The 22,841-nt window shown below is 36.7% G+C and overlaps 2 protein-coding genes across 3 annotated transcripts in view; one reads left to right on the top strand and one right to left on the bottom strand.

Annotated features, from left to right (window-relative positions):
- The window catches only part of LOC139980529 (uncharacterized), a 290,788-nt gene that overhangs the window by 194,843 nt on the left and 73,104 nt on the right, over positions 1-22,841 (top strand). The gene's annotated exons all lie outside the window — the stretch shown is intronic.
- The window catches only part of LOC139980891 (transducin beta-like protein 2), a 53,018-nt gene that overhangs the window by 16,390 nt on the left and 13,787 nt on the right, over positions 1-22,841 (bottom strand). For both annotated transcript variants that reach the window (XM_071992896.1, XM_071992895.1), the window contains exon 10: positions 21,722-21,904. In XM_071992896.1, coding sequence (XP_071848997.1) covers positions 21,722-21,904 — 183 coding nt within the window. The remainder of the gene's footprint in view (positions 1-21,721; positions 21,905-22,841) is intronic.

The raw sequence follows: 22,841 nt of genomic DNA, 5'->3' as shown, positions 1-22,841 counted from the left end.
GGTGACACATATACAGTATAATTTAATATGAGAATGTGTTATCTGTGTATTAATAAGATTATATTCAATAATAATTAGTGCTCGGGTCTGAAATTTTAGAAATTGGAAATTATGAAACACAAGATTGCTGCTTCACAAGTAGAAGCACAAGGGAATTAGAAATGTAACCACACAATGGAATACACAAGTATAACCACAAGATCCTAGGTCACAGTTCCGAACGTATTTCATTGAAAATAATCCACACGAAAAAACACACAATGCTGGCACTTTGGATGGTAGAATGAGAAGGAGGGGCATTGACCGGAGGCCCTCCGGCGGAGGGGCCGCGTCATAGAGGGCGCAGTGTTAAAAGATTACCAGTTCATTCTAGACACGGTATAACGAGAGTGCTAAGGTTGTGGGGAGACAGGTAAGTGAGGAGTTTAGTAAATACAGAAGTGGAACCACAATGCTTTTATATTTTCTTCAACAGAGTTCAAGAATATGGTTGGCATGGAAACCAATATTAATGAAGATGAGAAGAATGGTTTATTTTCGATGTATCTACTGTAGATAACTTGGAATCTTACAAACCGGTGCAGTACTGTAATGTCAAGGTAAAATATCATCATGAAGAAACTGAGAACATATGAGGCGCTTACATCTAGAGATGACTGGACAAAGTTGATCAACTTTACTATATAGTAATGTATGAATTATTAACAGAATCTCTTATTTGGAAATGACATGAATATGGGGTGTACAGTTTTCTACATCTACTGTAGGGCTGAACTGGTTTTGTCAATGCAAAGTTTGTGTGTGACAGGGGGAAGGGGAGGGATGTAGTATGGGGAGGTAACATGGAGGGGAAGACGTAGAATTGTTTTAAGTGTCAATTATAAATTTGAAAGTGCATGCTTAGAGAGATGTATTCTTTGATTTCCTTGCTTTTTAAAATTCCCTACTTTGTTTAAAGACACATGTATAAAGTTTTTTAGAAGTTCTTTCAAGTGCTTTGCAACTAGCCTGATCGATGTACAATAGCATTGCAGCCGACGACAATAGCAGCGAACTATACACTTCTTGAAAACCTTCACAATATATTAAACTGCATCAAATTTCATTCAGACTGCAATGTAATGAATAAAATTTAAATTGCAAAGTTTTAAATTCTCGTTGACCCACATACTGTACCGTACCCTACAGTAGCTCTGCATCTACAAGAGCAAGTTTTCCTTGTGGAATATTTCATCGTTCAAAAAGATAGTTTTTTCCAGTTGCCAATGGTTTTAGCAGAGGAGTTTCTTGTTTATACATATGGTCATGAAGAACAATAAGCAAAGAGACATGATGCATTTGTCACTCTGGTTAAATTTCAAGTGCCATCCATCTTAAACTGCTGTATACAGTAGGTTCCCACAAGGTCAGATGGAGAATTATTAAAGATGGCGGGATGTGCCCTTGGCACACATAGTTTGAAAGACGATTAGTCAGAGAAGGAAATTGCCTATCTTTGCCATCTGTTGGACATGTTTTCAAATATTCGCTAAATTATTGCTGTCAGTGTAGCTATGTAAGTACTGTTCCACTGTGCTGTAGGTTAATGCAAAACCTTGATCAATTATGGTATCTGAATTTTGTTAACATTGAATATAATGATGGTGCACGCATTCAATTTAATCAATAATACAAACTTGTAAAAATAAATACAAGTTTCAGTGATTTTAAAGACCGAGGGATAAGGGCCATAAAAGCAGTCTTCTTTATTTAACAAATGTCAGCTACTGTACTAAAGACCTGCATTAAAATTCCTGTCCCAGTTTTGGTTTTAATTTCAATTACAGTATATTAGAACTTTTCACAAGTGAGCATGAACATCAATCCACAGAGGATTGTGTACTGCTATAAGTTCACTGTTCTCAGTGAGTGATTTTGAAGATTAAAATCCATGACTAACGTCCACATGACTCAACATTTTCGTCATAAATTTGATATATTTTGTGATTTTCAGATAACTTTTTTAGTGAGATATTGGTTAAGAGGTATGCTGTACCTGTACTGCACAGTAGCAATTAACTTGTACAGTATGTCATTACTACCTAAATTCATTCAGCTACCAAACCGTACCATACAGTTCCAAACCGTACCGTATAGTTCCAAACCGCACCGTATAGTACCAAACCGTACCGTATAGTACCAAACCGTACCATAAGTTCCAAACCATACCATATAGTTCCAAACCGTACCGTATAGTTACAAACCGTACTTTATAGTTCCAAACCGTACCGTATAGTACCAAACCGTACCATAAGTGCCAAACCATACCATATAGTTCCAAACCGTACCGTATAGTTACAAACCGTACTTTATAGTTCCAAACCGTACCGTATAGTTACAAACCGTACCATATATAGTTACAAACCATACTTTATAGTTCCAAACCGTACCATATAGTTTGGCATTCTATACCATATTGTTGGATGACCTGGTACTGCATGCATGTTAGGCAAGACAAGTATAGATATCTGATCATCTGGCACTCTGTTAATTTGTTGCATTGTGTCGAATTAAACTGGGGTGTTACTCCTGCTTACACATATGCAATTAAGTAGGCGTTCTTTTATGCTAATCCTGACCGGTGCCTCCATCCGATGAAGAAATGGCTTAACAGAGGGATCACCACCGACTAACGGCTGGATATAGAACTCAAGACTTGGCGGAGCACCTGTTATTGTAAGGTCTTGTTATCTTGCTTTTAAAGGTCACTGGTTCAAATCTTCTATCTTAAACTAGACTTTTCTTTTCTACTTTTCCTTCTTTTTCTGTATATATGTCATTATTTGATACTGGGTTACTAAAGTGTGACATGCATGTTCAAAAATGAATTACACAAAGGTATCTATTTGAGTGCTGATTCTGGTTCTCCGGTGAATGTCGAACACAATTAGTAATGTTAAAAGATAATACAGTATTATAAGAAAGGTGGATTTGAGGCAAATAAAAAGGACAAGTGATGATGTTAAGGTATGTTACTCGGTGTCCTACAGTTGTCTATAAACATAGCCCCTTCTCCATTAAAGTGAAGGGGAATATATATGAGCAATGTCAAATGATATCTTATGACACAAAAAAAAATTGAAGTTCTTATCACATTCCATTGTAAGTTTAGGACACCATAACATACGTTAACAACACAACAGGAATTTGCAGTTATAGAACTTAGCCACTGGCTCAATGACAAATTTCATCAACTAGTTAGATAGAGTACCTTAGAACTACATGGAATGAAGTGTTTCCTAGCATGGAAGTTCTCAGTCTTCTCAATAATTTACATTCAAAGTGCATATTGTTAACGTATGTTATGAAGACACCAAAAAATGAGACACCATCACATACGTTAACAGATGTTCTAAAACCATGTTTTAGACTCATTAATAGATTTTCACAGTTAACGTATGTTACGCAGGCTAGAAATGAGGACACCACCCACAAATTGTGACTGATACAGAGGAATTGAACTGCTAGCAGTGAGAGAATTGTTTACTATCAGTGTATGTGGGGTGTTGATCAGTTACAAATGTTTTGATATTCAAAACTATCAGTTGATAGTGAAATAATGCCCATTTAACGTAGGTTATGTTGAGGACACCGAACAATTTGTACAGTTTAACAACCAATAACAAGTTTTTTTCACATGTATTTTTGAATGAATTTGTCCTCTGAGATGCCATTCGAACTATTCTCAGCATGAGTAGTAAGTTTCTGGGACTTGCAATCCCTAGTACACTACTGTGCAGCGTGTGATTAGGTTATAATCATGAAAAGTTGCCACCAGTTAACGTATGTGATGCAGGAGGACACCAAAAATATGTACGTTAACAAAGATGAAGATCTTTATTTTTCAGCAGTTGATGAGCATGGGTGACTGAAGTTTGCAAGTGTAATTGAAGCTCTGCTTTCACTTGAATAGAAAATGCAAAGTCAAGGCATAATAACATGGGAAAAACTAAGAAAAGTGCATCTCAATTACAGCCATTTTCATAATGTCACATTTTGGTGTCCAAAATTAGGCCAATTTTTGCAGAAAAACCCTCATAATTTCGCATCCACCCAATGTATGGTTGAATAACTATCAATGCTTTCTGATGGTATATTGACACAACCATTGAAAAGGGAAATACAAGCAAAGGGGTATGATGAATGGAAATTTCAGCAAAATAAAAAAGGGACATAAAATCTCTCCAGTATCAGATACTGTATATGCTTATATATGATATTGATCTGAGTTGAACTCTGCCAAAACTTTTCTTGTTTTGCTGAGAAACATAAAATATCAAAATTTTATTTCATTATGTTATCAAGAAAAGCAAATTGTGTATTTCTGAATTAATGATGTGGGATTATTAATTTTGAACAGCATCGATAAACTGCTATTATTTTGGTTTTAAACTGAAAAATTCATATAATATTCTCCAAGCCATTTCACAACCATTTCAATCCTTGCATGCTGTAGTACAGTAGGACAAAAGGAGGCTATGAAGACTAGAACTGAGATAACAGCCCAGAATTGCACATGCAAATTAGGCTAAGTCTGGATACGGCATATGTGCCATGAAACTTTAAGTAACTATAATGCAGGCATATTGAGATCTGGTCAGAGAAGTACTGGTCAAAAATATAAATGTCTATAATTATGATTTTTGCAATACTAATTAGCATTTTTATGAAACTTAAAATACCTTTTTTTTAACGCTTTTGAAAGGTCTGCTTTAAGCCACAGTTTCTGTTTTTCTTCAGTACTTTAATTTAATGTCAAAGGACATAATATCTTCCAACCCGATACCTTGTAAACTAGAACTTGCAACAGCTGCTGAATTTGCAAGCGGTACAAATAGAGGCTCACCTGTCCTGCCTCTATTTCTAATGTTACATATCACAGGGTTCCATCCATAACCGAGAGTTGTTGTTGCTACGGTAATGGTGTGTGAAAGAGAGAAGTAATCATTACATCAACGAAACTCTTCCTTTAATAACTTGTAGAATGATACGCGTGAACTTTCAGGATCATAAATTTGACACAAATTTGGACTAAAAAAAAAACCTTTTAACTTCTGAAATATGCTCTTTAATAATTTAAAAATAAATGGGCGGCACTGGGCGGCCCCGCCCAGCACTTAAACTTACCGCCCAGCACTGTCATAAAAATCGTAAATCCCACCCAGCACTATTTTCATCTAAAATCCCGACATTCCTAACAATATTCAACATAAATTGGGCCTCTAGAGCCTATGCCAAAATCTGACAGACTAATAATGCATCACTTACGCATGCAAGAAACATTACTTACGGCTCTCAATCGGTCCCTTGTAAAATCTCTTTGAAACAAACTAATAACTTTTTCCAGGTACATAATATATTTCATTAAAAAAAATTTAAAAATGTTAATTGTTAGCAAACCTAGTACTTGTGTATGTGCTTAAAAAGCTACACAAGTGCCAGCATTTGGCATCTGAGCACCTTCAAAAATCGAAAAATTTCACCCCCTCCCCCTTATACCCCTCCCCCAGGACGGCAATCAGTATACCCGGCACTCAGGAAATTCTGAGCACATCCTTTTATGTGTATGTCACTGAGTACTTGTGCAAATCAATATGTATTTGGAAAGAGACAAATTTATCAAACCATCATCTATAAGATTATTCTAGTATATAGTGATCAAGAAGAACAGTTCTAAGCAGCCTTTAAACTAAACTAAAACAAATATCAGACTTGGTTCTTCCCTCGTCAATAGTATCTATAATTTATAATGATTATCCTGCACATGTTAATTTCAATCTTTCCATTCATTTTTAATGATAAGACTAAATTCTGTCTGCTCTCTCTGCTGTTTACGTACCTAACTACACCAATAACGAATCGGGTCTTCTTTAAAGCGGTTGATGGGGTCTAGAAATTTGAATATGGACATGTATCAAATTCTGAATATGAGCAGAGCGATGGACACTGAAGTGGGTAACTTGACCTCCACTGCTACCGGTCTTGAATTTTCAAAAGTGCTGAAAAACACTAAAAACCAATTAAAATCGGAATGACGTACTGTCTGAGTGTATGAAAGATCACCACAACTCTAGACTGTAAGTAACTTTTCAAGAACCTGGCGAAATGGATCTGTACTTAGTGTAAGTTTGCCCAGACTGCAGACAGCATCTGAAAACAATATGCAGTACATTTAAAAATCAAGTTTTGCAGGGGGGGGGGAGGGTTTCATGGTTAAAATCATGTACAGCTTTATATCCAACTGTCTTTGCATGAAAATTTGAAGAAAAACACTATACCACACTTGTACGTTGTCTTTATATGTGCCCGTACAGTGCTGCACCTGATGACAATTGAGGTCCAGTTAACTTGAAATAAGTCTTTTACTTTTAACAACCAATGTGGCAAGTTATAGTGCAACCAATAGTTTGTGATTACATTAAGTGATTGTAAATCAGTGGATACAACACTACAAAGAAAAGGGTTACAGATTATTGATTCGCTATAATATGCTAGGGTAATGCTTGCCTTGCAATTAACAAGACAGTACCAGTGATGACCGGTTCAGTTCAAACGCAATCACTTTCTGTATAAACAGTAAATATGGTTTACCACCATATATACTTTACGTATAGACTTCCCCAGATATGTCCTCTTTTTTCATCTGGTTAACAGGAGCGTCCAGATGAGATGGCCGATTTACTGTAGAAAGCTTGCAAAAAAAGACTGAAGTTTCGACAAAGTTGTGTGAAATAAATACAGTGAAATTAAACTTTCCCTGTGGTGGTAAAATTGAATCTATGTGGTAAACTCTAGAAAACTTTTGGAATTTGCAGAAAGGCAACCTGTCAAGAATAATAGTCCTTCAAAGTTTTGTTCTTACTGACACATTGAGAAATGAGCTACAGTTCTACATAAACTTTAAATCTGGTCCCATTTTCATGTAGGGAAACCCACGTGCAAGTTCAATACTAAATTAGAGCCATGCAAGGTTTTGCCCAAGTGTATACCTGACCACCCCCCTCCCCCTCCCTCAGCCTAATTTCACGAATCCTCCTTTCTTCCCACAAAACATGGTATTTAGAAACATTTATGTGCAATGTGTACATGACACACTGCTGAATGTTACTTTGTGTGTACTTGTCACATGTTTAGTCTATTGTGTTTAGGTTAGAAAAATGACAACATCTAAGACTTCATTTCCATGGTAACATGTCACACACAACATGTAAACTTATCCATAATGCTGACTCTATATGAGATGATGAAACTCAGCTGCAATTAACTCTGATGGCTGACTTCCATCTCGAGAAAAATAAAGGAAAAAAAGCGAATTTAATTTTTTTCTTGTTCCGTAGCTTTGAGAATGACTGCACGGCTGACGAAGATTTTGGCTCCTATCGTCTGCTTCCGTTTAAACTTTAGGAAAAAAAATCACGAGTGTGTGACAGACTTCCAAGGGCGCTGTGATTGGTCACCGTAACATGGAAGAAGATAAGGTCACTTCTGACTTTCATCCCTAGTTGGTCCTCTAACTCATTAGAGGGTACACAGTTCAGCGCCTTTGAGATACTGCACATTATGAAGAGACTAGATCCCCCAATGTGCTCCATACACTACAGTACGTACACAGTACTTTAGTAGCAAACACAAATTTTGTATGTCACAGCATATTCAGAAGGACAGATGATGGCAGCAGTTTCATATTGATTCACTGCTAAGTACTTTAAAGTAAAAATTAGTCATAAATGTGTGTCAAGTTTTACCTCCAAAAGGAGCCTACAAATGCTCTGGGGTGTACTGTAGTTAAAGTGCAGGTGGTTTCATTTCAATAACAAAACTTAGAAAGGCTTGGTTCGCTCAAAACATTCCAGTTTGGGCACTTCATGTCGAGTAACAATACTTACCTGTCTCCCAATCAACAAATGTATGCACTCTCCCATCTAACTTTACCTTTACCTACAAAAGTTTTAGCCCTGTGCCCCACCATTCATGTACTCTTCCCGAATCAGTACAAGCACCACTCAGAGGGTGAACCGAGCTAAGTAAAACATTATTCAAAATTAGGAAATGTTTCAATGCTGTTTGAATTTAGCATTAAGTTTGTGTACACTCCTGGAAATGTTAAACTGAGAATTTGAATTTCCTAAGTATATTTGGTTAACATGATGTTCAAAGTTTTCATAAGAAAGTTACACCCTGGATTCTTGTCAAGAACACCAAAATACTTTTTCAGTCATTTTGCTATTTACATACAGAAGTGACAGTGTAACATAAACACACCACCTTTTGACCTTTCTGCAACACTCAACAGTATTAATGCAGTAACTCCACACATATTACTGTACATGGGGTGATAGAGGAATGGAATCACTAATGATATTGACAGGTGTAAATGACGAAGCTACTGTATAATATCCATTCTATGTGAAAACTTCACTTCAAAAAACAGTAATTCAAACTGAATGCAACAAACATTGAAACAAAATGTAAGGTCTTACCATTAATAGCATATATGTGCACTATACCTACAGTACATACATATATGTGGAATCAAAACTTGAATGTCACCTGACACTCAAAGTTCTGTTCGAATGGTAACAAAATCTAAAGTAACTTGACTTCTTGTTCCATGAAGTAGATTAAAGTCATACTGTTTTCTTCAAAAATTCATGTAGTTGGCTGATAATCCCTAATAGTCAGATGAAGATACTGGTAACTTGTAGCCTAGCTAAAGTTTAATGTGTGCAAATATAGGTTAGGCTTTATAGGCCTATATCTACCATCACTTCATACCTAAGGCTTTTGTGTTACGTACAGGCTTAGTCTAATTAGTGTGACATTTTCTAAGAATAGTAAGACCCTTCCTGTGTATCAAACATCTGTTGCAAAACTACCGTAGACTTGTACAATACATCAAACCGACTGCTTATATTAAACTATTAAATAAATCAATAAGATGTGTCGCAAATGTGTACAGTTAATACACTGTAAACACAAACAGCTGCTTTTAGTTATATTCATGATTCAATCAGAAATTCATGGAATTGTATAATTGATGAAGTGAGTCATTACTGCTGTTAGACCCGATTTCAGATTACAATAATAATAATAGTAATAATAATAACAATCAGCAGTTATTTTTACGACACTTTCAAAGCAACCACAAATGTGGGAGAAACCCGCAAGGGCTTATGGATTACCACTTACACGTCGGGTGGCTTCCAATTCAACATTTTAACTGAAATTTGGAATCTTTTCAAGTTAGAAAGTCATTTCAGATGGGAAAACTGTAAATTGCTCTTGGCTGAAAAAACAAACTTACTATGACCCGGTCAGGGATCAAACCCCGAACCTCCTGATTGCTAAGCCTCATTGCTTCAAATGCCATCGCCTTTATCCACTCAGCCACAGCACTGGATTAAAGTTATCCCGCGAGTCCATCACATGAGACAGGCTGGGCATGGAGTAAATTGTAAGCTGGGACATACAGTAATGTTAACATTTTGTATAGCCTTTTAGAGGTTCATGAATTTTGTTCCTCATAAAATACTGTCCAGACACATTAATGTTATGTACACAAAAACCGCTGTACGTACAGTACAGTACATCTGTGCATTGTTGTTGACAGACTGTTACAATATTGACATTTGACCTTTCTTTGCTATAAAGATCAATGGCCACATCACAGTAAAAAGCGTTTTATTTTCACTGTATTTATTACAAGTCGGTTGGAACTACCTAAATATCTACTGTAGATGAACGTTTCTTATACATGTTTTTGCATACTCTCATGGATGACAGAAGACATGTCCATGGAAATATGGACATTGGTGCAGTAACCTGTACAGGTGTAACATGCGTACAATAGCTGCAAATTTGATTGACATTGAACGTAAAACTGTTGCACTTCATGTAGCTACAGTACAGATAACCCAGGGAATAACATTAATGTTTTAATCATACTTATAATATCACACAAAATTCCGCTCAGACTCTTTAAAATTTGCATGTATTTATCATATACTGTAACAATTGTGCTTGACTATGTACAGTATTATCAATTTGCACAGCCTGGTGTTTGCATCATTGGGACTTTTTATGGTCCTTCTAACCTACTGTACATAGTGTACATGACTTAACATACAAAAATACATGCTTTGTTGTATAGTCACGGTTCTCCATGTGTGCAGTTTGCTAGCTATCCGCATGTACATATTAACACAGATGTTGTGACGACTCACATACGGACATGCGTTCAACATGTGATCACAATGTGTCAACCATCATCAGGCACCATGGGGAGCAAAGTTTAAAGGAACTACATAATTTTGGGGACTGTCATATATATCTAATGTACTTCATTGGCTGCTTCATTACATATTAATTCAACAGTAAACAGCTGTATCAAGTACAGTACACTGTATCAAGTACAGTATACTATATCAGGTTCAGTACTGTCCACTCTATCAAGTTAGGAGACAAAACCCCCAAACAAGACTTCATATATTAGATGGAGATGTTTCACCATGAACAATGCCCTCCTCTCAGAGCAAGCAAATTATAGATAAAGAATAATCCTTTGAAGTCAGGTTATGGGATCTGATAAAAAAAGGCTGCAACTTTTTTTTCAATTACTGATGTTACAGTTCAAGAAAATTGAAAATTTGATATTCAATCAACCGCATTTTTTAAAAATCAGCCTACGTACTTTTCTCAGTGAATATATATTTAAACGATTAGTAATAAATCTAAATGGCAACCATTAAAAATCAATATGTGATATATCAACATTTTTTTGTTTTTTTTTTACTTGCTCAAGTCCTATTTTCAAATGTATTGTAAGGAAACTTATAATTCCATATGTAGTACGTCCCAATATAAACCAAATCTCAAATAACAATTTTAATGAATAATTTGGTAATTTCATGCTGTTCTTCAGTGTACCATCTCCACCTCTCTGTCTCTGTCTCTCTCTCTCTCCCTTGTATTCAGATTTCAGATGATGACAGTAGCTCTGTGCCTCCTTTAATGATCTATTGGTAATAAACAGTTGTCTTTTTTTAATGTCTCTCTTTGAGGGTAACTATCCGTAGCACCTCTATCACATTTGGAGGTTAATGATGATGATGGAGTTAAGATGTCCACTTTTTAAATGGCCGTTGAGGGAAAAACTACATCGTTGGCATGTCTCATGTCATCGTGTGGGTGTATGAAGATTTCAAAGCAAATTTATTCAGTTAATCCTTAAAAAGTGTGATTGTTTAACGTGTTCACGAATGGCATCGGTAAGTTATACCTCCTGATGGGTTTATCAACACTTTTAAATTGACACACAGGAAAAGACAGTCAACTTAATTACACCTATTTCTACTTAAAGCACTGTACAGTGTAGCTGTTACTTAAAAGCACCTTAAAGGGATACAAAATGTACTCAGACGTAGAAATTATGGCAACAACAAAGCAAATAAATAAAATAAAAAAAATAAAAATAAGATAAGATTTAAGATAAAATAACAAAAATAAAAATATATATCATAAAAAAAAATAATAATAAATAAAATAAAATTACATCTTTTTTCTCCCTGTAGCAATGAAAACAGCGATTTTGATACTGTTGGACCTCACAGAACATCCTAAATATTTCAAAATCAAGAAGCACAATAAGTACCCCAAGTGTTGTTCAGTACTAACATCTGTTTAGAAACAGCATACGTTGGTACGCCTACAGTATGTGTGCAGTATTTTCACTGCATATATATATATATCCCTTTAGCTTCAGAGCGTAGGTTTCATTATGTTTATTTAATACATCAATTACCTGTTTTTAGACAGTATGTCAATTTAGACATTCACTCAGCTAAAGGGGCCTCAAGGTCACAGCCTTCACAGCCTCTTTTGGAATGGTTAAAAGTTTCCATAATCTGACTAACTTTGAATGCAAAAATGTCACTGTAAAGGCTAATCTGTAAATAAATCAATCTGCATTTTTAAGTTAACCTTAGCACAAACTCAACAGAATATTTACAGGCAAATGGAATGTCCACATATAGCATGTATATATCTTTATACAAAACACAGACACTTTGCATAAATGAATGTTCATATAACAAAAGCTTCAACTGATTTACATACGAAATGGACCTGAATAGTTAAGGGCAGTGTGTTGCACTAATGTTGCAACGACAACGTCTTCATTCTCGATCTCAACTTCTTCTTTAATTAATTGTTTAATTAATCTCCCTTGGATGTTTAATTAATCTCTCTTTGATGCCTCTGTCAAACTCTGTTTACAGTGAAGTCAAACATTTACATAGCCCAGAACATTAACAGCCACTCTATTATTGCTACGAACTAAAGTCCTCTGCGAACACACCGACTCCAGTTTCAGCTCATTACGTTTCAAGACATACATTGAAGAGGAGTTGGAGATCATAGGCATAATGTAAACTGGGTGGTTTGTCAGACCATGGGGCTCTAGTTACTCAGAAGGGTAGGTAGGCTTGGTGTTAAAGCAAGAGACTTCAGAGAATCCTATTCCATTTTAACATTAGGAGGGAAGGTAGGGACAACTAAGATGTTTGTTAGACTAGGGTGCTCCAAACGGTTGGCTTGGTGAAGTAGGAGGATAATTGTAAGACCATGGCGGTCCACATTTTAACTGGGGTGTAGGCTTGGTGAAGTAAGGCTTGCTTGACCATGGTGCTTCATTAAATACTAGTTAGGGAAGCTAGGTTTGGTGAAATAAGAGGGCAATTTCAGACCATGGCGTCCACCTTTTAACTGGAGTGTAGACTTGGTGTCAAGCAAAAAGGCTTGCTTGACCATGGTGCTTCAATAAATACTAGGGAGGCTAAGCTTGGTGAAATAAGAGGGCAACTTTCAGACCATAGCGGTCCACCTTTTAACTGGAGTGTAGGCTTGATGTTCAAGCAAAAGGCTTGCTTGACCATGGTGCTTCAATGAATACTAGGGAGGCTAGGCTTGGTGAAGTAAGAGGGCATTTGTCAGACCATGGCGGTCCACCTTTTAACTGTCCAGAGTGTAGGCTTGATGTTCAAGCAAAAGGCTTGCCTGAACATGGTGCTTCAATAAATACTAAGGAGGCTAGGCTTGGTGAAATAAGAGTGCAATTTTCACTGATCACAACTGGGATTTTGGAAAGATCGGGGTCAATACCTTAATATGGTAATTTTGTGACTATTGGCTCAGTCAAGTTTGAATGGCAATATGGGTAAAAGTGAATGTTACTGCCATAATTTGCCATGATCTGTATGTACTGTTAATACAGTACTTATGTTCAAAGGCGTCATAAATCTGCAATCTCTATAACGAGGGAAATTAACTCCCCACTATAATGCTTCCACAGACAGCCATACATACAGAATGAATGAGACCATGTGATCTGAAATTGTAAATTAAAATCTTTTCTTTGTACCTCCATATGCTCCTCATTTTACACTCGATATTAATTATTCCTCTTTGTGTTTCCTCTGTCAGACAAGTCATTTTTACAAAATAATCTTGTATTGTATTTCATCCCAATATATGAAGGCAAATTTACATTGATAATCATTTTTGGCTCTAATTTTCCATTTTTTTTTTCTTGTTCTCTCGAAATACCACAGAGAAAACTGCATAAAATATTATGTTGTCTCTCTGAAGGTTGATTAACTTCCCCTTGAGAGAATCGCAAAAAATTACAGCAGTCGTTAAGGAGATTCTGTTCTCTTATCTTGACAGTGAGAATTTCAAGTAACCATTACTGCACATAAATGTTGTGACGACCCACTGAACAACATACATATTAACCCATTTCTCTCTTTCTTGAAGATCTTGAAGTTCATCGACACAATGCTTATTAAGAAGTTCACTTGAGGACATGTTTCATTGATGTGTTATTTTCAGTGCAGGTTGCAGATGAAACTTTTGCTGAAATTTCAGCTCAAGTTTATTTATATCTGATGATGATATCTGATGATGCAGGGGGAACATATTCTGTTTAGGATTACTTTGAAGATACAGTATAATTAAGAAGAAACCATGTATGCAGGTACTGTAAGAAATCATGTATGCAGGTAAGAGACCATGTATGCAGGTATAAGAGACCATGTATTCAGGTTTAAGAAACCATGTATGCAGGTACTGTAAGAAATCATGTATGCAGGTAAGAGACCATGTATGCAGGTATAAGAGACCATGTATTCAGGTTTAAGAAACCATGTATGCAGGTATTAGAAACCATGTATGCAGGTATTTGATACCATGTATGCAGTTTTTAGAGACCATGTACAGTATGCAGGTAAGAAATCATGTATGGAAACTGTATACAGACTGGCAGCTGACTGCTAATACAAAGTTGGTACAAACTGCAATTTGTAGTACCCAGTTTGTAGTACAACTATTGTCACACTATAGGAGGGGGGGGGGAGGGCTGTTGTAATGGCTACCCTTTCAGTCAGGTTATATGATGCGTATTTAGCGTGACTAACACAGCAATGATTTGAACCAATCTTCTCATATTTACATATTTTTATGGTTTAGTTAACAGTTCTAGGCAACACCCTGTTACTCTCAATAATGTACAAAAATTAGACTGACTGATACACTTAGGTAATATTTGAGCGATACAAAAAGGATCTCTTTTTGAGGAAACTGACATGGCCAATTATCTTCTTCACGACATCTGCAATGTACTAAAGCAATCGGGGATGAAAGCAACCCCATACCCCCCGAACCCTAACATTTTTGACAAAGTGCTGATTAGGACACAGGGCACACTCTTTTTTTTTTCTGGTCGTCCATTGGATAGCCAGGACTTATACCCTTTGGTTGTCCAGTTTCATTAAATTTGGTTGTCCGGAAAAAGTAACAAAAGAACAGAAAATGACCAATATATACTCTGCAGAAAGAGAGACATGTAGGATGGGTGATCAGAGCACTGGTTTTGGTCCAGTGTGGATCATAGGGCTTAGGCTGTCATTTTTCCTTCTTTTTTTTTATTTCCATATCTTCAAAGTGATGGAGGGTGATACCAAGGCTTACCCATTTAATCTATTTGAGGGTATTTAGTTACAGTGCAATCTGAATTTGATGTAGATCACTAGTAATCCGCAGCAAGACCTCCAAATCTGAAGTTGGTTGTTCGAACAGAAAGTTGGTCATCTCTTGACGCTGATTGAAACAATGCAAAATTTTCCCTCTGGACATTGCAATATTTGAATTAAAGAAGTACTAGTTTTACTCTGGGAGAATTCTGTCTCCCCACTCTCTTAAAAATTTTGCCCTAAATGTGTATATCCCACATATTTGTAAGCCCTCTCCACACCCCTTCCCATTCCCACCAGTCCACCAACAAATCACCACCACCTTTCATGATTAGCAAGACTGTATTGAAGAACACCTCTGTGTGTACAAACTGACACACAGAAACATGCACGGTCAGTTTTTGTTTTTTTCCTTTTTGCAACTATTCTTTACTCCCCCTTTAAAAGTTCCCCAGGTGGCTAATCATCATCACCTGCCCACTCAAGGTCACCTCTGATTACATTTCGCAGAGCTCTAGAGACTCCTATCACCGATAATTTTTATTTCATCACCTACAAGAGTTTTTACAAGTTTTGCAGGGAGAAAACGAAACAGGGTGTTCAGGAACCCAGCTGCAACTCCTAAACGCAACCATGAGGATATAAATATGCAACCAACAGCTGTTTGCCTGGAAATTGGATGTAATTGGCCAAACATTCTTGTATGGAAAATGATGTGTCAGTGAGATGACGGGGCATAGACAGCCTGGATGATGCCCTGACCTGAGAAACGGTTATCCTTCCGCAGGAGGAAGAAGAACAAACAAGCAAACAAAAATAAAAAAATAAAAAAGAAGATCCTGCTAGGATCGAAACGTCAGGCCAACTTACTTTAACACAAACAAAAATAAAGGAAAATGTAGACACTCAAACTTATTGTGGTATATCCATAGAGTCTAAAGCGAGGTAATATTGATAATAATGATGAAAACCTGAAAACATTTAAGTATGAAGAGCAGGAGTCTTCAGGAATTTCATTAATACGAAACAGATCTGGTGACCGAAACGCATCGGCTTGAGATTTGAATTACAGGTTTGGGATCAGGCATGATAGTGTACGTAAGTACTGAGTAGTTGAGTTACAGGTTTGGCGTCAGGCATGATACTGTACATTAGTACTGAGTAGTTGAGTTACAGGTTTGGGATCAGGCATGTTACTGTACGTTAGTACTGAGTAGTTGAGTTACAGGTTTGGGATCAGGCATGATACTGTACGTTAGTACTGAGTAGTTGAGTTACAGGTTTGGGATCAGGCATGATACTGTACGTTAGTACTGAGTAGTTGAGTTACAGGTTTGGGATCAGGCATGATACTGTACGTACTGAGTAGTTGAGTTACAGGTTTGGGATCAGGCATGTTACTGTACGTTAGTACTGAGTAGTTGAGTTACAGGTTTGGGATCAGGCATGATACTGTTTGTAAGTACTGAGTAGTTTAGTTACAGGTTTGGGATCAGGCATGATACTGTACGTTAGTACTGAGTAGTTGAGTAACAGGTTTGGGATCAGGCATGATACTGTACGTTAGTACTGAGTAGTTGAGTTACAGGTTTGGGATCAGGCATGATACTGTACGTTAGTAATGAGTAGTTGAGTTACAGGTTTGGGATCAGGCATGATACTGTACAGAGTAGTTGAGTTACAGGTTTGGGATCAGGCATGATACTGTTTGTAAGTACTGAGTAGTTTAGTTGCAGGTTTGGGATCAGGCATGATACTGTACGTTAGTACTGAGTAGTTGAGTAACAGGTTTGGGATCAGGCATGATACTGTACGTTAGTACTGAGTAGTTGAGTTACAGGTTTGGGATCAGGCATGATACTGTACGTTAGTAATGAGTAGTTGAGTTACAGGTTTGGGATCAGGCATGATACTGTACGTTAGTAATGAGTAGTTGAGTTACAGGTTTGGGATCAGGCATGATACTGTACGTTAGTGTACAGAGTAGTTGAGTTACAGGTTTGGGATCAGGCATGATACTGTTTGTAAGTACTGAGTAGTTTAGTTACAGGTTTGGGATCAGGCATGATACTGTACGTTAGTACTGAGTAGTTGAGTAACAGGTTTGGGATCAGGCATGATACTGTACGTTAGTACTGAGTAGTTGAATTACAGGTTTGGGATCAGGCATGATACTGTACGTTAGTAATGAGTAGTTGAGTTACAGGTTTGGGATCAGGCATGATACTGTACATTAGTAATGAGTAGTTGAGTTACAGGTTTGGGATCAGGCATGATACTGTACGTTAGTACTGAGTAGTTGAGTTACAGGTTTGGGATCAGGCATGATACTGTACGTTAGTAATGAGTAGTTGAGTTACAGGTTTGGGATCAGGCATGATACTGTACGTTAGTACTGAGTAGTTGAGTTACAGGTTTGGGATCAGGCATGATACTGTATGTTAGTACTGAGTAGTTGAGTTACAGGTTTGGGATCAGGCATGATACTGTATGTTAGTACTGAGTAATTGAGTAACAGAAAATCTTGCACAAAAAAAGGAAAACAAAAGGAATTGTTTGGATTGTAATAATATATTGAGAAACAAATGAACGAAGGGACAAACGAAGGAAGGAACCAACACATGAACTAATGAATGATCAAATTGAATGATCAAGTTAGTCCTAAATCGTTGAATACACGTGGCAACCATAAATTTGTTCAATGTGTCAAATAGTCAGCCTAAGGTAGCCCTCTGAGGATTGCAAGCAGTACACAAAGACCTAACCTCAATGGAGGTAATTATGTTAACAAGAATGAAATTTTCTCCATGGTATGATTAAGAGCACATGCAATGTTGTGTGGCATAACATCAGATAGTCAAACTTTGATTTCTATGAATCGAGGGGGTGGGGGGAGGCTCAATAAAGGGTTTATCCATTTTACGATAACCCTTGCAACATGTTCTTGGAACATAATATGTCAAGAACATCTTTGCAAGAGACAACAATGGACAGACCATGTAAATACAGGTACAAACTTTGGCATCTGACAAGTTTACAATAGTTTTAGTAACTTTAAATATGAAGTCAATTAAATTTAAAGTAGAATGTAAAAGATTATTCATTTGAATAAATTGACATGACCATAAAGTATCAAAATTGAAATTAAAAAAATCTTTTACTGATTCAAGTTCACTGCCATGAGATAAGTATCAGTTTGGGTGTCAGCCAAATTTATGATCTTTTTAAATAAAAAAAAACAATCTCTTCCTCCATCCACATTTACATGGCTTGGTAAGATGTATATACTGCCCACATAGATTGAAATAATATTCAATCGTTTAAAAGAAACCTTTATGATTGAAAAGAATCACCATGTAGAGTGAAAGTAAGGTGTTTTGGTTGCAAACAAAATCCACGCCTTGTTGTTTAAACTTTATTCATGGACTTGTGAACTAAAGCTATCACCTTTTTGTTTAAACTTTATACATGGACTTGTGTGCAGAAGCTAAAATGCAATGCTCTCTTTGAAATGCTTTGTTGCAATTTACTACATCACTTAGCCAGCTACTTCAGATATATGAGGTAGATCTTTAAGAGCAATAAAGAAAAGAATTAGGCATGATTTTTTGTTTATTTCAAAAACCATCTGACTGATTCTTGGGGCCAAGGCAAAAGTAGTTTATACATAATGACAAGAGTGAGAAAATGCTTTTATATCTACGAGCATTTCTTGTTAGTTGAATGCTGCATTTTTTTTGTGACCAAAGATGACTTATAGATGTCATTTCTGTTACTGTCGAATTTACACCAGGTTTGTCCCGAGAAAGCAGAATGAACTTAGTACAAGTTCCAGTTTTGTGGATAAACTGACTTTAATTGAGAAAAAATGTGACATGTATTTTATATACTGTAGGTCAAACTTGAGAAACATGTTAACTTTAAGAATGGATGGAAACTTCCTCTTTCAATACTTACAAAACTTTTCCATTGGCCTGGATGCTTGTAGTAATATGTAGCCACTTTCTTATCACCATTATAACTTGACACATTTTGTCACATTTTTTCAAGGCTTCTACAGGACTCTGAAAATCTATTCCATTTTTTATTACATTTTGAGAGACTTCCTCACCTAACCTTGTCATATATGCAATAATATAAACAGACATGACCTTGTCCCTTGATCAGTCATGCAAACTGAAACATTTGTGAGAAGCAAGCCCAAAAAAAAAAGGACTGCCTCACCTGCTACAGAGCATCTTTCAAAAATGCCACTTCTATTAATGTCAAATCATAAACAGAACTAATTGATTTCCTTTTTCTCATTCCTTCCCATCTGTTAAGTATATTCCACGTCGACAGTAATCATCGGTCTCTTCTCCGGGCATAAAAAACGTTCCGGGTAGGACTGCAGTCGGCATCGATATTTATAATGAAATAGTTTTTTATTGATCTTCGAGACAGTTCTGATCAGAGGAACTGTTTTATCTGAGTTATTGCAAACTTTTAATGTGCTGTGAGAACATAACATTACGGATGGCATGATTGGACTGGTGTGCAATCGGATGAGTTTGGCACATTGTGTCTATTGGACACGACAATGTGCCTGTTATTTCAACTTTATCACTCATGTTTCAGTACAGGCAACAAATAGCAGTGGCATTTCAGCTCATCATGCTTCTAAGAAAATAGGGAAGGGTGGATTAGGGGAGGGTAGAGTAGCCTGGGTGAGGGGTGGAGCAGGGGCAAGAGAGTGGGTTTAGCAAAGTTAAGGTACACGAGTGTTTCAAGTATCCGTTCAAAGTTATCCTTAATGGCAAAATATCTCAAACTTGAGGATATCGTCATCGTGTACAACCTCCCAAATATTAAGCAAAATTAACTTTCTTCTTCATCAAATCAATTATAATTATTAATTTTAATAGTGCAATTAGGATTTCACAAATTCAAGGTCATTGAATTGTCTTCACACTGTCTCAAAAGAAGGTTGCCCTTGTTAAATGTTGTATAAGAAAGTATTTCATGTGCTCAAGAATATTTGCGTTATTTTTAATGTTTCCTTTTTTCTTTGCAATTTAATTATCCTTTAAGGTACAGTAGTTATGTTGTTTGTAGTTCAGTAAACAGTTATTTATAATGTACAGAACCACTTGTACCGATAAAGTGTCACAGGGACACCAAATCCGCCATGAACAGGACCATTTACTTGTGAAAGGACCGATGTACCACGCAACATGGAAATGCTGCAAATTGAACTATGAAAACTAGAACCACATCTGGATGTTCCTCACACAGAGCCTCCTTTTTTTATTGCTCCATATGGAGATGAAGGCACCACTGCCTATGGCCACCCCGGGATCGAACCATGCAATTCTGATGATGTCCCATTACACAAACGGTCAACTGAGTTGACCTTTGGACTTTTCAAATCTTTATAAAGGTGAGCTATATGTAGCCTACTTTCTGTATTAATTGAAAGTAACTGGCTTGCTCAAACACAACTCTCTTGGAAAGCAGTGTGTGATCAGGACACCTGGGCTTGTACAGTAGTATGGGCACAACAGCATGAAATATGAGAACAAGCAGAATCCGTGTTGGCATGGGTACAATGACAAGGGCCCTTAACATGAGTGCGAGCACTACTTTATTTTTGCACCAATCTCCACCCAAGATTACCAAAATGCCTTGGGGTACATAAGTACTGGTACAGATCACCAGGGACAAGGACGGTCATATTTAAACTAGAACACGATTGCTATAACACTCACTAGTAGAAGTCATAAGAGTATAGCCACCAAGCTATCAACCTGAATACGGGTAAATTAACCAGTCCCTCTTTGCACTAGTCGCCATGTTAGATTCCAAATGGCTGACAGTGTACGGGTACTAGGTCGAGTACATGGTCACCGAGCCGAGTACAAGTATAATTTACTGAACTACGCCAGAACTGTAGTACAAAATCGTTCTAGAGCCTTACCACACAAGACTGACGATAGCTCCATCACTAGGCCTACAAATGAACCCAAACGATTTGTTCCGTTCTGTCAGCCTAACATTATATACCTATAACACTTTTTTTAGGCCTATACATAAGAAAAACTAAACCATTTGTTCCGTTGTTAATTATAGGGACATGAAAGCATTACTTCAACTTGGAATACAGACATATACTGATTACCAATGCAGAAGCAGTAACTGGAATATTAAATGAGGATTAAAATTTATGACTGGCATAAATTAGTGACTTGAAATATCAATTATGGTGACAACAAGTAAAAAATGACCTTCGGGAGATTTTTACTATTTCTAATTGATAATTCCATATATAGAGAATGTGTCTGATATAGCGACAGTCCAAACCTCTTTATAATTCTCAAATAATTACACATACTTATATAACAATAATAACACAATAGAGTCACATACGCTGGATTCCAAGTTGCTATATTTTCCACGGACAACTCATATCATAAATGTCACATATATTTTGGTGCATGTAGGCAACAGACCGTTTCTGTATTTCGTTTGTATTTTGATATCGTTTCGATTCTGAGGCTTTGTGGAGGACAACATTAGAACCTATGAAAATAATGGATCATTATTCTGGGGGCACCGAGAACCCTTGTACAGTCAGGGACAAAAAAACGCTGCACGATTGAAATCATCTTAAATCTTACCGGCGTGTACTTCGTTGAATTTCTCCTCCGGAGCCTCACTCTGAATGCTATATACCGAGACAGAGATGCCACTGGCTATGGCCACTGCGTGAGCATCTGCTGATAAGGCAATGAGGCTGTGCATTGTGTAGTCATGGTTACCAGTGAACAGAAGATAAGGATCTTGATTCTTGTGGAATTCAACTGTTATTGAAAGATGAAACAAAATAGCATTACTTTCTCCCTTTTGCCCTTTTTTGTTTTCTTTTTCTGTAAGATTCGTTTCATGACGCCGATCTGTTTTCTAATGTATCGTCGTAGCCATGGTTACCAGAGAAAACGAAATATGGCTTTAAATTCTGGTTAACTACTAACTGCCATAAGATGAAAGAGAAACATGTTAGGTCTTTTTGTTTTCTTGCTAGCATCACACAAACAAATAAACAAACACACATGCACACACACACAGACTTTCATGATGCCAATTTGTTTTCATATGTATCCTTGTAGCCATGGTTACAAGAAAAAAATAAAATATGGTTTAGATTCTTGTTAACTACTAACTGTCATTAAGATAAAAGAGAAATATGTTAGGTCTTTTTGTTTTCTTGCTTGTATCACACAAAGATACCCACATGCACACACGCACACTGACTTGACTATTAGTTATTAGCCAATATCTAAGTCGAGGCAAAAGAAATTAATATAGAATTTGATTCTTGTGATATGCCACCTAGCAGTGAAGTAAAAGACAAGAATATTTAGAGTTTATTTGCTGCTTTGGTTTCCTAAGGACTAATCCCTGCAAGGAACATTTCTTGTTGCATTTTTCACTTCACTTGTATTATTAAAAAGTGGTCATGCTCTTCCAGAGAATGTCCCTTGAACAAAACACAGTTGAAAAGACTCTTTTATATTTTTCTTGCATGTACGTTGCTATGTATCACATTGTCATGGTTACAAATGAAGAGCTACACATATTCATAATCTTTGCCTTGCAATCTCTAACCCATTCTTCTCATTCTCCCGAACACCTCCTATAATTTTTTCAAATTTTGTGGCTGTGACACTTCGCTAGATACATATGTAGTCAAGGCATAATTTAAAGTGGACTTGGTGACTGAAGAACATAATAAGAATA

The sequence above is a fragment of the Apostichopus japonicus genome, chromosome 15 (assembly GCF_037975245.1).
Source record: "Apostichopus japonicus isolate 1M-3 chromosome 15, ASM3797524v1, whole genome shotgun sequence".
NCBI classification, from domain to species: Eukaryota; Metazoa; Echinodermata; class Holothuroidea; order Aspidochirotida; family Stichopodidae; genus Apostichopus; species Apostichopus japonicus.
Note: the sequence above shows the minus strand (reverse complement) of the source record. Positions and strands in the feature narration are given on the sequence as shown.